General features: G+C 46.2%; 1 protein-coding gene across 4 annotated transcripts in view; it reads right to left on the reverse strand.

Annotated features, from left to right (window-relative positions):
- Positions 1–235: 235 nt before the first annotated feature.
- The window catches only part of ENTPD4 (ectonucleoside triphosphate diphosphohydrolase 4), a 48,374-nt gene continuing 34,223 nt past the window's right edge, over positions 236–14,386 (reverse strand). For 2 of the 4 annotated variants that reach the window (XM_029937777.1, XM_029937776.1), the window contains exons 11-13: positions 13,535–13,620; positions 12,587–12,748; positions 7,119–11,415 (exon numbers count right to left, since the gene is read on the reverse strand). In XM_029937777.1, coding sequence (XP_029793637.1) covers positions 11,196–11,415; positions 12,587–12,748; positions 13,535–13,620 — 468 coding nt within the window. In that variant the 3' untranslated portion in view covers positions 7,119–11,195. Of the gene's footprint in view, positions 1,261–3,355; positions 4,136–7,118; positions 11,416–12,586; positions 12,749–13,534; positions 13,621–14,386 lie in introns of those variants that run through there. The other 2 variants (XM_029937784.1, XM_029937793.1) reach the window with 2 other exon arrangements.

Raw genomic sequence — 14,386 nt, forward strand, 5'->3', positions numbered from 1 at the left:
TGAGATTGAGCCCTGCATTTGGCTTCGCATGGAGTGTGGAGTCTGCTTAAGAAACTCTCGCTCTCTTTCTCTCTCTTTCTCCCTCAACCTTTCTGCCCTGCTCGTGCTCTTTCTCAAGTTTAAAAAGAAAAACAAAAAAAGAAAACTCCCAGCGTTATCCCCGGGAGCTCAGGAACTACGTGGTCACATGATCACATTTCTTTTGGTTCCCTCCTCACAGTGGAGTGAAAGCAAGAGCCTGGAAAGCTTCATATTTATTATCTCTATCACTTTGTACAATTCACACATTTCTGGCTTTTCACTTGTAAAATCAGTACTTTTGGGGAATTTTGTTGTAAAGGATACAAGGCTTCTTCAGTGGGGAAGTCCAGGGTCTCACAGAGAGAGCGCGGGAGTTAGAGCAGCCACCAGGGGGCGACATGTCTTTCTGCAGCTGGTCAGCAGGCAGACTCCGTCTCTGGTCAGGGAATGCCCCAGGCCTGCCGCTCAGGCCCCTCATCAGCTCCAGAGGGAAACAATCCAGATGGGATGACTGAGGTTGCACTGGAAACTTCTATGCAAGAAAAATGGTGGATCTGATACTTGATTGGTGACTGATTAGATGGAGACAATCATGTAGAATGTTTCCAGGTTTCTGGTCTGAGTTACCAGGTGGTGCATAGAGAGAGGAGGTACAAAGGAGCAGGGGTTCATATTCGGACAGGAGTTTCAGGATTCTGTGGGACACTTAAGTAATATCTGGTAGGAAGCAGGAATCAGGGGCTGTAACTCTCAAGCAGAGTCTGGAAGGAAATGAAAGGCAGAGAATGGGATCTTGGGGGCAGGATGTATTTAATATTAGCCCCAGCACAGCATAGGGTCTAGAGTAGGGGCTGGAAAACTAGAGCCCATGGGGAGGAATTGGCCTGCCACTGCCTTTTTGTAAAGAAAAAAAACAATACTGGAGCAAATCCACACCTATTCATTTACGTATGGTCTGTGACACATTTCCTACTACAAAAGCAGAGTGAAGACACAGGACAGAAGTCCTATGGTCTGCGAAGCTCAAGTATTTACTGTCTGGCCTTTTGGTGAGAAATTGTGCTGACTCATGGTCTAGAGAAGCACTTCTCAACCTTCAACGTGCGTCACCAATGACTCGGAGACCTTGTCAAATGAAGAATCTGGTTTTGGAGGTCTGAGTCCAGCCCTGAGATTTGGCACGTCTATTGGGCCTCTGTGATTCCGATGCTGCTGGTCCAATTTAAGTTTCTAGCATCCCTATTAAAAAAGTAAAAATAAGTGGCATTAATCTAATATTTTATTTAACTCAATATAGCCAAACTATTATGTCTTATGTAACCCATAAAAACAAATTGAGACCTTTTACTTTATTTTCTTGTGCTAAGTCTTTGAAATCTCATGTATATTTTGCATGTACAGCCCCTTCTCAATGAAGCCCGGCCACATTTCACGTGGTGAGTGGCTGCTGTGCTGGCCAGTGGAACTCTAGACAGGAGCCGGTCCCAGATTTCACATCCCAGTCCCTCCAGTTACAAGCTGGGTAGCCATGGGCAAGTTATGTAACCTCTCCCTGTCTGTTCCTCCACCTACAGAATGAGAATAATAAACGCACCTCCTCATGAGGTTGCCTTCTGGATTATGTAAACTAATAAAGTGTTTAAACAGCCTGCCCGACACATCATAGACCATTATTATGCTGTCAGGAGGATTCTGTACAGGAAGCACATTCTTTCCCTCCCATAAAGGAAGGGGTCTGAGCCCTGCTGCCTGCCCCACGCCCTGGGGGCAGAAGGTGGAGTTCAGCATACTCCTCAGTTCTCAGCCCACAGATGCCCCTTCCTGCAAGGATCTTTTTTCTTTCGTTCCACAAATATTGATTGAGCCTTTACTGTGTATCAGACCCTGTGCTAGGCACCAGGGATATGACGCCAAAATGAGCACAAAAACCCTGTCCCTGTGGATTACACTCTAGTGGAGAGATTCACAACGCATATAATGAATGCAGAGTATGCTAGAAGGTGGTACCATGGGGGAAATGCAAGCAGGGTAAGGAGGCTGGGAAGTGCTGGGGAGGGAAGAAGTATCAGTTTTAAGTAGGTGGCCAGGTGGGCCTTCACGGGGCAGCCAGTGAGGCTGGAGCAGAGTGGGGGAGAGAGAACTTACAGTGGTCAGGGAGGTGTGGGGTTGGGGCAAGCATACCATGCAGCTTAGAGGCCATTATAAAAATTTTGGTTCTTCCCAGTGAAATGGAGAGCTAACTGGTTGGATTCCGTGGAACAAGTCTTCATCTGGATGACGCTGTTTTCAGGCTGCCATGTTGAAGGACAGAGTGGGGCTGGGGGACCCGGCCATGCGTGCTGGCCCTGATCTGAGGCTTTACTGGCATGTGTGGCTCTCAGTACGAAAACCAGGAACGACCTGGCAAATAGGTGTGGTTGGTCAGGCTAAAACCGAGACCGGTTTTATTCTTTGTCCTCCTTCCATTCTGTGTCCTCACAACATCCATGCCAATGTTGCATGGTGACAATAAGTGTACCCTCGCGACCCCTCGCGACACAGTGCCAAAGTTACATTAATGGCATTATGCTACAAATTTCATTTAAGTGCTCAACACTGTTTTCATGATCCATCCATGGTGCTGTACTTACCTCTGTTTCATTGCTTACTTTTTTAGAAAGAGAGAGTGTAAGCCATAGAGGGGGAGAGGAAGCGGGAGAAAGAGAATCCCAAGCAGGTGCCATGCTGAGCATCCAATTCTTGACTCAGTGTGGGACTCGATCCCACAACCCTGAGATCATGACCTGATTTGAAAACAAGAGTCAGAAGCTTAACGGACTGAGTCACCCAGGTGCCCCTACTTCATTAACACTGCACAAAATTCCATAGTAGGCACCTGCTGCTTTCACTTATCCAAGCCCTTGTCTGCCTCCAACAACAGAAACTTGAGTGACACTGCTGACAGCATCCATTTGTAGCTCCCTCGTGGCCCCAGGTAAAAATTTCATGTGGGGGCACTGGCACTTGGACATGAACATAGTCGATGTTGGAGAGCCTCCAGCTCGCTTTCTAGAGCACCTGCAGTGGTTTACCCCACTACCAGTGTGGTGGGTCCCCTCCCTAAGGAAGGAAACAAAAAAGAACACCTCAAGGCAACCTTGCGATTCGTGTACATGACAGCATCCCTCAGGATCTTGTAACATGAGGCCACTTTAATCAGATTGAGTGTTTGTGTGTTACCACATATGGGAGACAAAGAAGTAAAAAATATTAAAAAAAAAAAAAAACCCACGCCACGTGGTGTTCAGGGCTCAGTTCTTTGGGTATGAACCCAACTGAGTGATGCCGGCTGGAATAAAGTTGCTTCCTGGAAAGAAAAGCCTCGTATGTCACGACTCTCTGTGCAAGAATCCTGCTCCACCAGCAATACCTAAGTCACAGTTCCCACATGGCTGCCGACACTGAAAGTTCGGCATTTGAAGGGCTCTTTATTTTCATTTGATTTTCTCTGGCTCCTTTGTTGATCACTTGCTAACCATTCCAGCTGCCTTTCTGTTAGGAAGGTTCCATTGAGACCCACAGCAGATTGCTCTTCTGACTTCCTTTTTCTTGTTCATTTGCAAGAAATCTTGTAAATATATATTAATCCCTTGTCAATTTTAGTCACTCAAAATACCTTCTCAGTCTGCCATCTGTTAGCTTTGACTATGATGGCTGAACAGAAATCCTTACTTCTGATGTTCCTAAATCTATCCTTTCTCCCTTACAATTGGTGCTCTGCAAGGGGCGGGTGGTAAAAAGGTGACCTGGCTTTTAGGAATAATTTAGAGTAAAAATGTTCTTGAAGTTATGCTCAGAATAAGATCAATATAAATTACCTTCCTCTATGCTGGGCTTTGGGAAACATCTACCTGATTCTGGGGTTTCTTTTTCCTCTCCTTCAGGGCTGAATGGGTTAAGAAGAAAAGAAGCCATTTGAAGTAAATTTGATTTTCCTAAGTTTTGCTAAACATAGCTGTAAAATGCAACACTCCCTTAGCAAACTTCATGGTGGGAGGGAGGATGTGGAATCTGTCCATTTCACCCTGCACATCACGCTGCTTGTGGTGTTGAAACCGCACAGAGCTCCGCCATCCTGAAAAAAGAAAAAGACTGAGAACAAAAGCTTTGCAAAAAGATTTGCTTCACAAACCATAGAAACTAAGAGTGGTGACATGACAAAGAAACCAGATTTTGATTGGAACAAATATTAAGGAAGAACTATATGCCACAAAGTATTTTTCATTGGATTAGTTCGAAATACACAAATACATGAAGTTTCATGATCCATGTGCAAGGAGGGTCGTCAGGGTGGAACAGACACACTGACGGACCACAGGGCCACACAAGGTGGAAGGTAATTTGAACATGTTATTTGAACAGAATGGAGAATGGCCAGGAAGTTCCAGAAAATTCTCTTGTGGTCAAGAGCTGGACGCTTAACTGACTGAGCCACCAAGCGCCCCTATACTTGGCAGTTTTGACACCACCTTTCACCCTTTTTGGCCTCCGTGGTAATCAGAATTTGAAATAAAATAAACAAACTAAAATAAAACAACTTTAACAAGGCTATGTAGAAACCCATTAAACATTTAATTGTCTTGGGGCGCCTGGTTGGCTGTCTGTTAAGCGTCTGACTCTTGATTTCAGCTCAAGTCATGATCTCCCTGTTCATGGGATCAAGCTCTGCATGGGGCTCCGTGCGGACAGTGAGAAGCCTGCTTGGGATCCTCTCTTCTTCTCTCTCTCTCTGCCCCTTCCTCGCTCATGCTGTCCTTCTCAAAATAAATAAACTTAAAAAACCCTTAAGTGTCTCGGTCTTATTGAATCTCAGATCTAAGTAATAAAGATTGTGCAGGGTGGGAAAGATGCCATTTAAGGAGAAAGTGTGGGGTGTGGTTCCTGGAGTTGAAGCTGTGAAATCAAAGGCAAGAAGACCATGATTCATCTTTCCAAAATTGCCCACTTCAAATTCTGATTACCACGGAGGCCAAAAACGGTGAAAGGTGGTGTCAAAACTGCCAAGTATAGGGGCGCTTGGTGGCTCCGTCAGTTAAGTGTCCAGCTCTTGTTTGCAGCTCAGGTGATGATCTCACAGTTCATGGGATTAAACCCTGAATCCAGCTCTCCGCTGACATTTGGGATTCTCTCTCTCTGCCCCTCTCGCTTGTGTTTGTGCTCTCTCTCTCAAAATGTATTTTTTTAATTAAAAAAAAAACACCCTACCAATTATAAACACGTGACAACAGACCTGAGTACTTTCTAGAAATCATAATACAGTGACAGAGTAAGTTCCACACCAGGAATGAGGAAGGCACTGATAACCTGGCCACTAACTCTTCCCCCTTCTCCTTTTTTCAGGAGAGAAAAAGGTGTCTCCTTTTCCTCCCATTCAGTTGAGTTTATGTATTTAGACAAGATGCCTGTCTTTTGTGACTATCCCCATTATGTTGTGTGAGGGGCTTTCAGCATTTTTCGCAGGGCAGAAATCCTTCTGAAGGCTGGGTTTTCTTGTTTAGACCTCTCATTTGGGTCTCCTACACACGACAGGCTGTTGACAGAAACGGTTAAGTGGCCGTGAAGTCTGGAGCCCAGAGGTAATTCACCTGCCAAACAGGATCAAGGGTGAAGGGCAAAGATAGGTGGCCAAAGTGCTCTGGTCTCGGCTGAGGCAGGGCTTAGTCAACCTTAATGGATAGAAAGAGGCAACAGGATGGACAGGCTGGGCAGGAGGAACTAATACCTTGTTGAGAACAGATGGAAATGCCTCAACCAGTCGCCTCTTCTTTGGTTAAGAGGCAGATGGCAGGCTGAGGCCATCAGGCTCTCGGACAAGGTGTTTGGTTTCACATTCATGCTCCAGGCAAATCGCAGAACCTGCCATGTGGGCGACTGGGGTGAAGGGGCACTCCTTTGTCCTCTGACGACCTTTCTGTAAGAAGACAGTCTGACTCTGACACAGATGACGTTGGGAGTCTCTGCTCCCAGACCAGTGTGGGTGCCAGAACCCCTCTGGGCAAACCATTAGCATTTCAGGATTGCGGGGGGAAAAAAAAAGAGCCTTCAGTGCATTCCAGATTCGTGGGACAAATGGAAACAGATGACAAATAAACAAAAATCCCAAAGCGCTGTGTTTCAGCCCTGCTGACATGGGCAGCTGTTGGAAACAGGTCCTTATTTCTCTTCAATCAAGTGGAGTAAAATTTAGACATCTTTAGATGCCTTAAATATTTTATTTACTCTCATTTTATTTACTCTCAGGCCCAAAGACCTGTACTTACGGCACTACCTCAGAAACGATTTAAGCAGGTTCTCGTTCAACATCCCCATCCCATTCTTTCTGCCGTCCGAGCAGCGTGCTTCCGCACGCGCCCCCCCCCCCCCCCCCCCCCCCCCCCCCCCCCGCCGGGCTCTGCTCTCCCTCACCTCTCTGGACGTGTCTCAGCTCCTCCTTTGGTTAACAGCTGGTCCCTTCTCTCCCCACTGTCTCTATCATCTGTTTTTGGGTTATGGCTCAGGCTCGTGTTCCCCCACCCCAGGCTAAACCTCTATAGATAGTTGAAAGAATTGTAGTTTCTCATGCTTATTAGTAACATGAATAGGGAGATTTACATTTCTCTGGAACTAAGCCCATGCCTTTAAGCTTAGGTCTATTTGCAGAATCATGTAATATAAGGTTAGCATTTGATTTCACTATTTATAAGGAAAAATACCTAAAAGTTTGTTAAAGTTCATTAATTTTAGTTTTTGAATCTATATTTACAGTTAATATTTTATTTATTTTTTTAAAATGCCCATGCAGGGCTTGAACTCACAACCCTGAGATCAAGAGTTGGGATTGTCTAACCGATGGAGCCACCCAGGTGCCCCTGTAGTTAATATCTTAAAATGATAGCCTTATCAACAGTTGTCTCCGAATGGCCTTTATGGCTGATGCACGGGTTGATATTACACCTTGGTAAATATTTCTCCGTGTGAAATAGTTGATTTGTGAGCCGCCAGACACAGAGAACCCTCCCTCCAGAACACAGACTGGGTGTGCTTCATTAGATTCATGTAAATACAGCAAATGCAGGGTGTGCAGTCAGGCTCAGACAATTTATTGTACTGAATTGAGATTCAAGCTCAACTAAGCATTCTAACAGGTGACAGGACTCAAACATCAGAGAAGACTCTATTTCAGTCCTAAGAAAGCAAACTCACCAGAGTGTACGGGCCAGGGGCGAGCTTTCATCTTATTGGCTCTCAACACCATCTGGGTGCAAGTGTGGCAACATGAGGCTGCCAAATACGGAAAACAATCGGATCCCACAGTACCCCAACGGTAATTACCCTTACCTTGAACGGAAAACATCATTTAAATTAAAAAAAAAAAAACATTTAAAGATCTCCCTTAGTTTTTGTAAATCCTAACTGTAAGATATCACCTCAGTGACAGAACAAAGAATTTTCCTCGGTTGGTCACGTCATTCATTATTGAATCGAAAAAGCAATATCATAAAGAAGAAAACACTGAAGTAGACATAAATAACTAAATAATTCACATGTAGGTAGTTTTGCTGCATTGCACATATAACCACACAAAATCCTAAAGCTGATTTTTTTTTTGTTTAAAGCTTAGAAAACACATTTGCCTTTCTGAGTTTCTTGCTAAATTACACATGCTTCTTCTAAGGAAGACTATTCTATGCAGGCCTGATATTTAAACTTTAAATATCTGTCGTCTGGAGCTTGCCAACCGGAGGGCGCAGGTGTGACCCAGTGACCTTCCCAGCTGCCCAGCAGGACCAGGCGCACACGCACCCTCTCCAGCTTAACCCCCCAGGCCAGGGAGCGCGGCCCAAGGCCAGCAGTTCAGGGTGAAAGTACGCAAAAAGCACTAGTACAAATGGGTGTGTTTGTACTGTTACAGTGATGGCCTTCAAAGGCGAGCGTCCTTGAGGGCCTGGAAAGCAGCAGCGCACAGGGTGACGACAGGAGGGCGTCTCCTGCTGGAGCAGTCCCAGCAAGTCTCGGCACAGGGTCTTTTCTTCCGCAAAGCTGCTGGTGAGTTCCATCCGGTCCAATTTCTTTTGCTTTCTATTCTAAGTATTCCGAGTTCCCTGCCTTCTTGGCCAGCCCTTAACTGATACAAACTCCTCTCCTGAATTAAGCTCCTCCCGTACTTGCCTCTCTCCCTACCCCCCTGCATCAGAAATACCCACATGAGATCCTCCGGAGAACGCAGACCTCCCAACACAACATGGTGAGCCCTCCTGAACAGCACCTGTGGGGGACCGCCATGTTTGCTGGCTTACTGGGAAACTGATCTTGAAAATAAACTAGAGGGATGGATAAGCAGTGGAATTCTGGTACATGCACAAATGTCTTAGGACTGAAAGCTGGTCACTCCTCTGGCCCATCTTTGTGCCCATACACGGTAACCAGCCTCCTGAACTAAGAGAACGTGGTGCGTAGGCTTTCCTGAATGGGGTTATTTGCACAGGGGTCAGAGAATGTCTTTAAGGGACGTCTGTCTGTAAAGGGACATTTAGTATTATAGGCTCCACAGGTCACATATACTCTCTGTTACATATTCTCACACACAGACACACATACCCTTTTTTTCCCCTTTAACAACCTTTTAAAAATAGAAAAACCATTCTGAGCTCAAGTGCCTTCTAGAATTTCCCCATGGCCAATAGTTTGCCAAGCCGTCCCCTGGGGAGTTCTTTGGCAGGGGCACATGCGCACTTAACTGCGTAAAGTGTAAGGTTGTTCGGGCCTTGGAATCTTGACTTGGGATTTCTTTTGAAGCCTGAGGTAGGTCCTTGCAGATGGATCCTTAGACCAGGCGCAGAGCAGAACTGATTGTCTCGATTCTGCCCCCCATGCCCACCCCCAAGGGCAGAGCCGGACCAAATTGGCACATGCGCTCCACTTAAAAAGTGGCTATTTGTGGAAGGAAGTATTAATTAAAGCCCATTTCAATCTAGGCCTATGCCGGCTAATCCTTGCCTTGATTTTAAAGGCAAAATCACATACTCCAAGTCACTTACTACTCCCAGTGGTTGGCAATAGAAGAGCTAACATGTAAACATGCTTCCTCTTCCCCACTGATGCCACCTGGTCTACAGAACTCGTCAGAGGATTCAAGGTTGAGCACGCAGCTCACTCTACTTCTGGGGTGTCTAAAACACTGCGCATGGGTGGCTGGGTCTTGATAAGGACCAGGGTTTACCAGGGACCAGGGACTTAAACAGCTGGAGACCAGCGTTTCAGAAGCTGGACTGTTCATGGGGACATTTAGCTCCGTCTTCTTTGAGACCAGAGCACACACGTCAGAGGCTGTACCGGCACACGCCTCCTCGAACCTTCCGTAGGTCTGCGAGACCAATATTCTGCCAATAACTTTTGCACTGTTAAAATATTCACTGCGAAGAGCAGAGTAAGAGAATTTGCATTTCTTTTATACATTTGTAATCTTTTCAAGTCACCAAGATACAGTATGCCATGTTTTAAATAATAAACAAGATAAACACCTAAGTTAAATAAGGGCTTCAGGATCCAAATCCGTTCTCTAATCCACAATGTCTGAAAAAGGAGCTGATGATTCTTCACATAGACATTTGCTACCAACCAAATGAATTTCAGCGTTCTGGCATTAAGAAACAGCCTGCATGCACACACGCGCACTCATAAAAAGAACTTCACGTACAAAAACTAGGTGTGAGAATTCCCAAAGCTTCTAAGCAAAATGAATAGGTGTAAAACATCCGATCCCACATACAGCAATCCTGTTGTCCTCTTTAGGTTTTTGTTTAAAATGTCGAATTTGTTTTCTCAAAGTGTGAGCTTATTTCTTATTAAAGTCAGACCCTTCTCTTAGTCTGGATTTACAGTGATATTACCACCGTGGCCTCAGTCATGGCTGTAATAAAAAGAACCTGTAAGTATGGGCATCTCCAAAATAAAACCACTGAGGCCTCTTTCAATTAAGGAGGGAACACCAACTTGAAGTTGGAAGAAACTGGGGCACAACTAAGCCGGGAACAACATACCACTAAGAAATGCTGACGTGCCTGTCAGGAGGCACAAGCTCTAGTTCTAAAGACTTCGAACCCAGTGAAACTTGAGGGATTTTCCAACTCACTCAAAGACACAATATTCTAAGGCTGGTGAAAGGTGGGACCAAGAAAGTCTACCTGTGGTCGGGAAAGACAATGAATGAATGGTAATGGGGATTTTTCTAGGCAATAAGAAACGAAACAGTAAATTTTGTAGTGTGTGTGTCTTTTAAAGCAAGAGCACTGCATTTTCTCATCCTTCTCCCTTAGCATTTCTTTTTCATACACATTCCCTCTCTCACACACACTCCTCCTACACACACACACACACACACACACACACACATTCTCTTTTCTCACACCCACATCCGCACTCATACTTTCACACATTCTCTCACTTTCTCACACTCATTCTCATACTTTCTATCACTCTCATACACATTCTCACACTCTCACAATTTCTCACAAACACACATTCTCTCTCTTTCACACACACACACACACACACACACACACACCACACACGCATATGCACACGCACTGCTCTAGTCATCATATCACATCTTCCAAAACTATCAGTTACCTTCTGGTGCCTGCATGTCTGTCTTGGGTATAAATGGCTTTGAGTTTTTAAACCTACAAAGAAAACATACAGTGACAGACCTGAACAATAAGTGAAAACTATATACCACCCTCTTTTGAGATGGACGAAAAGAGGACTACGACTTGCGCCAGTCAGGTTCTGGTCCCGAGAACACGACACTCAGTGCCGCCCCCGCTGACGGGAAGCAGCTTTGCCGTTCCCTCCAACACTCTGCCACGCAAAGTGCATCTATTTGAAATTTAACATCCTTCCAAGAAAAGCCAAAAACCTTAGTCCATATCTTGTGCAGCAAAAACGAAGTCATTTTCCCTTTTCCTCCACTTAAAGCTGTATGGCTAAAGGCAACACTTTCTGGACAACAGAACTCACAAACAACGAATTTTGTTTTTGTTTCAAGGAACAAAAAAGGAAAGGAAAATCAAAGCCGAGTGAGAATAAAGAGAAACCCTGAGGCGAAAATGGCTTTTCCTTCAGAAAGTCTGGGCTCTCAAGTTCCGCTCCTAAGCTCAGGGGGCCGTCTGGGCCGGCAGGCCCTCCTCCAGCCAGAGGGCGGCCGCCGCGGCGCCGCGGGGCGGCCGCCGGTGAATGCGCCGGAGTCGCAGCAGGTAGAGCAGGATGGAGAGCAGGACCACTAGGAAGCAGCCTGAGAACAGGTAGTGATTGTAGACGAAGGAGAAGCCCCTCCAGTGAGCGTGACTGGCCCGGAAGGTCTCCTGCTGGATGTCTCTGGCCACCGGGAAACAAAAACAAACAGGGCGGATCAGGCAAGAAACGTGATGCACTAGCACACAGGGTGCAGGTCCGAGGAACCCGACTCAGGGCTCTGAGACCAGAACTGCCATCCTGGTCCCCAGGGCTCAGTCTCCTTACCTCTGTAACACAGGCCGCCACAGCCTAACAGAGGCTGTAACTATTAACAGGCTAACACGTGTACGTGCATTGCATTCAGTTACCGTCACCGTAAGGTGGGTCAAAAATCAGAGTGATTTAAAACAACTGTGAGGGTTTCGCTATGACCTGGACGCCAGTGTGGACACAGACTGCCTGCTGGTGAGCAGGAATACCCACCACGCACGCTTTTCTGTGGTCAGCGTAGCTAAACGGATGGCTGGGACACGCTCAACTAAGCGAAGGGAAAAAGATCTCCCTAAAGCAAACTCCTCATTTGTAAGTGCGCCAGGGTTCTTATGTGGGACCAGCTGACGGCCGGATCTGGGAACGTGAACGGGGGAAAATGTCCATCTCTACCGTCCGGATCCTGACCGGCATTGCCACTAACCGTGAGTGCAGACAACAGACTACAGGAGTGTCGGCACTGCCTGTGACTTTGACCGTGGTGCAGCTCACAGGTGGTTTCGCTCACGTGGTGGGGGTTGGTGGGTGCCTCCAAATATCGACACACATCACTGACATCACTGTACTGAAATTACAGGAAGCACTAGTTCTGCTGCCGGATTTGTCATTTCACGCATTAACGAAAAAGAACATCCATTACTGTATCACCAATAGGTTTTCTGTTAAATATTTGATACATTTGATATATTTGATAAATAGATCTGATGTCTGTATTTCAATACAGTGGTTTCCTCTGTAAACTGTTACAGATTTTATACATTAAAAGCTATTTTGAGAAGGAGTCCAAAGCCATTGAAGTAAAGAATCCTAGAATTAACCCGTCTGTGCAGGAGTCAGGGAAAGACACTCGGGATAATCAGACACGTTTCGGTGCTGCATCTGATGGGATGGGTGGGTTGGGAAGGATGCACTGGTGGGGAAGACCAAAGTCAAACTTCATGAACTCCCAAGTCCTGCCCACGGCCAGCGCTTGCTCCAAACGCCCACAAACCACAGCTGCCATGTTTTTGTTTCATTCTCATTACCAAATTCAGAGCCATACCTTAAGGGTAAAAACCGGGTCCTGTAAAGGATTGCTCCGAGGGTCCACTGAACCTCCTTGTCGTAAACTTGTAAGGCAGTCTTTAAATTTTTATAGTTGACAGGAAACGAAAAGCCCCTGTGAAACACCTCAAACATCCAGGCAGACTTGAAGCACTGATACCTACGAACCAAGCACAGACGTAGGTGGGATTCATTTACTGTCAAACCGAACTGGATGCTGCGATGGCCTTCCCCTGTGACAGTGTGGGTGCAGAGGCTTCCCCAGGCAGCACTGAGCGGCCGGACCGCCCAGGTGCATTTCCAGTTGGCTTACTTGGTTTGTGCCCCTTGTCCCACAACCCAAAACAGTTCCCCTGTCACAATCAATGAGCTTACGAAACTTGGTCTCAGTAGGATTTAACACGTGGCCCTGTGACAGACTGTTTCCTCAGGCGGGCCATCACTTACTTGCTAATAAAATGCTAAGCAGGTGTCCACTCTGAACCTCAGTTTATTATAAAATGAGAAGGCAGAGGGTCTTTTCAGCTCTGATATTCTATGATTCTAAAGACCTATTAGAGGCTTACCTTTTGTAAAGTGCCGGGCTAAGTTAGTAATAAGATATAATTACAAAGAATAAGACAGCCAATGTACTTAACTGACTTATAATGGCAAGATTTTTAAAAAGCACAAAGTAACTGTGAAATACAGCAGAATTTGATGAACGCCACTAGGGAGACATAATGCGTGCTCTGGATGGAGACGGAGCGGGGTGGAGTCTGCTTGAACGGGCGGAGGAGAACGCGAGAAGGGCAGCACTGACCTGACTCTGAGGTCTGGACAGGACTTCACCCAGCAAGGGACGGGCAGGGGAACGCCAGGGGGAAGGGACGGCAGACCTGAACAAAAGCCCGTCGACATGTTTGGACCCAAGGAGCGCCGCCGGGGCGCAGCCACCACTGCTTACTTCAGCCTGTGGAGGTCGGCGTGCGAAGCGTACAGTCCTCGGTCAAAGCGTTCCCGCAGGATCGACCACTTTGTTGCACAATAATCCTGGAAGAAATTTCACCCCAAGTAAATCACTGGTAAATTAATAGTTTCTTCATCTTAAAAAGGGCTTACCGAATTCATATTCATAACAAACATCTCCTTCCAGTTAGGCCATGCAAGCTCAACCTCTAGGTGTAGCGTGAAGACCGATGCACGGCACCCAGCAAATGCTTACTGATTAGCGAAGACCATGCTTGCTCTGGCTTAAAAGTCTGCCAAAGTTACTGTTACAGAGAATTTGCCTGCCCACAACCAACCTCTTTGACACTGCTTAGTTTCCTCCTCGGTGACTGCCTATGACTGGCTGAAACTTCTGGAAGCAGGAAGTGGTACTTTAGCTGGTTCCGAGTGGGCACCTCTGTCGGAAGCAAGGCCCAGGGAACACCACGCTGACTACAGAAGGCTGTGTCTTTAGGAGAAGGCAAAGAGGTGCCGTCTTTTCCCAAAGTTATTTGTAATAATATAGTTTTTTAAAGTTTATTTGTTTTGAGGGAGAGAGAGCACATGTGCATGTGGCTGGGGGAGGAGCAGAGGGAGGGAGAATCCCAAGCAGGTTCCTCACTGTCAGCGAGGAGCCTGACTCTGAGCTTGAACTCACAAACTGTGAGATCGTGATTTGAGCCGAAACCCCGAGTTGGACACTTAACCGACTGAGCCACCCAGATGCCCTTGTAATAATATTAATAACTAAGATTTACGAGCTTGGCATGGCTTGGCATGGCTATAATTCCAGCCTCTACTTCAAGGATGAAGAAACTGAGTCTCTGAG

Source organism: Suricata suricatta, chromosome 1 (genome assembly GCF_006229205.1).
Source record: "Suricata suricatta isolate VVHF042 chromosome 1, meerkat_22Aug2017_6uvM2_HiC, whole genome shotgun sequence".
Classification (NCBI taxonomy): Eukaryota; Metazoa; Chordata; class Mammalia; order Carnivora; family Herpestidae; genus Suricata; species Suricata suricatta.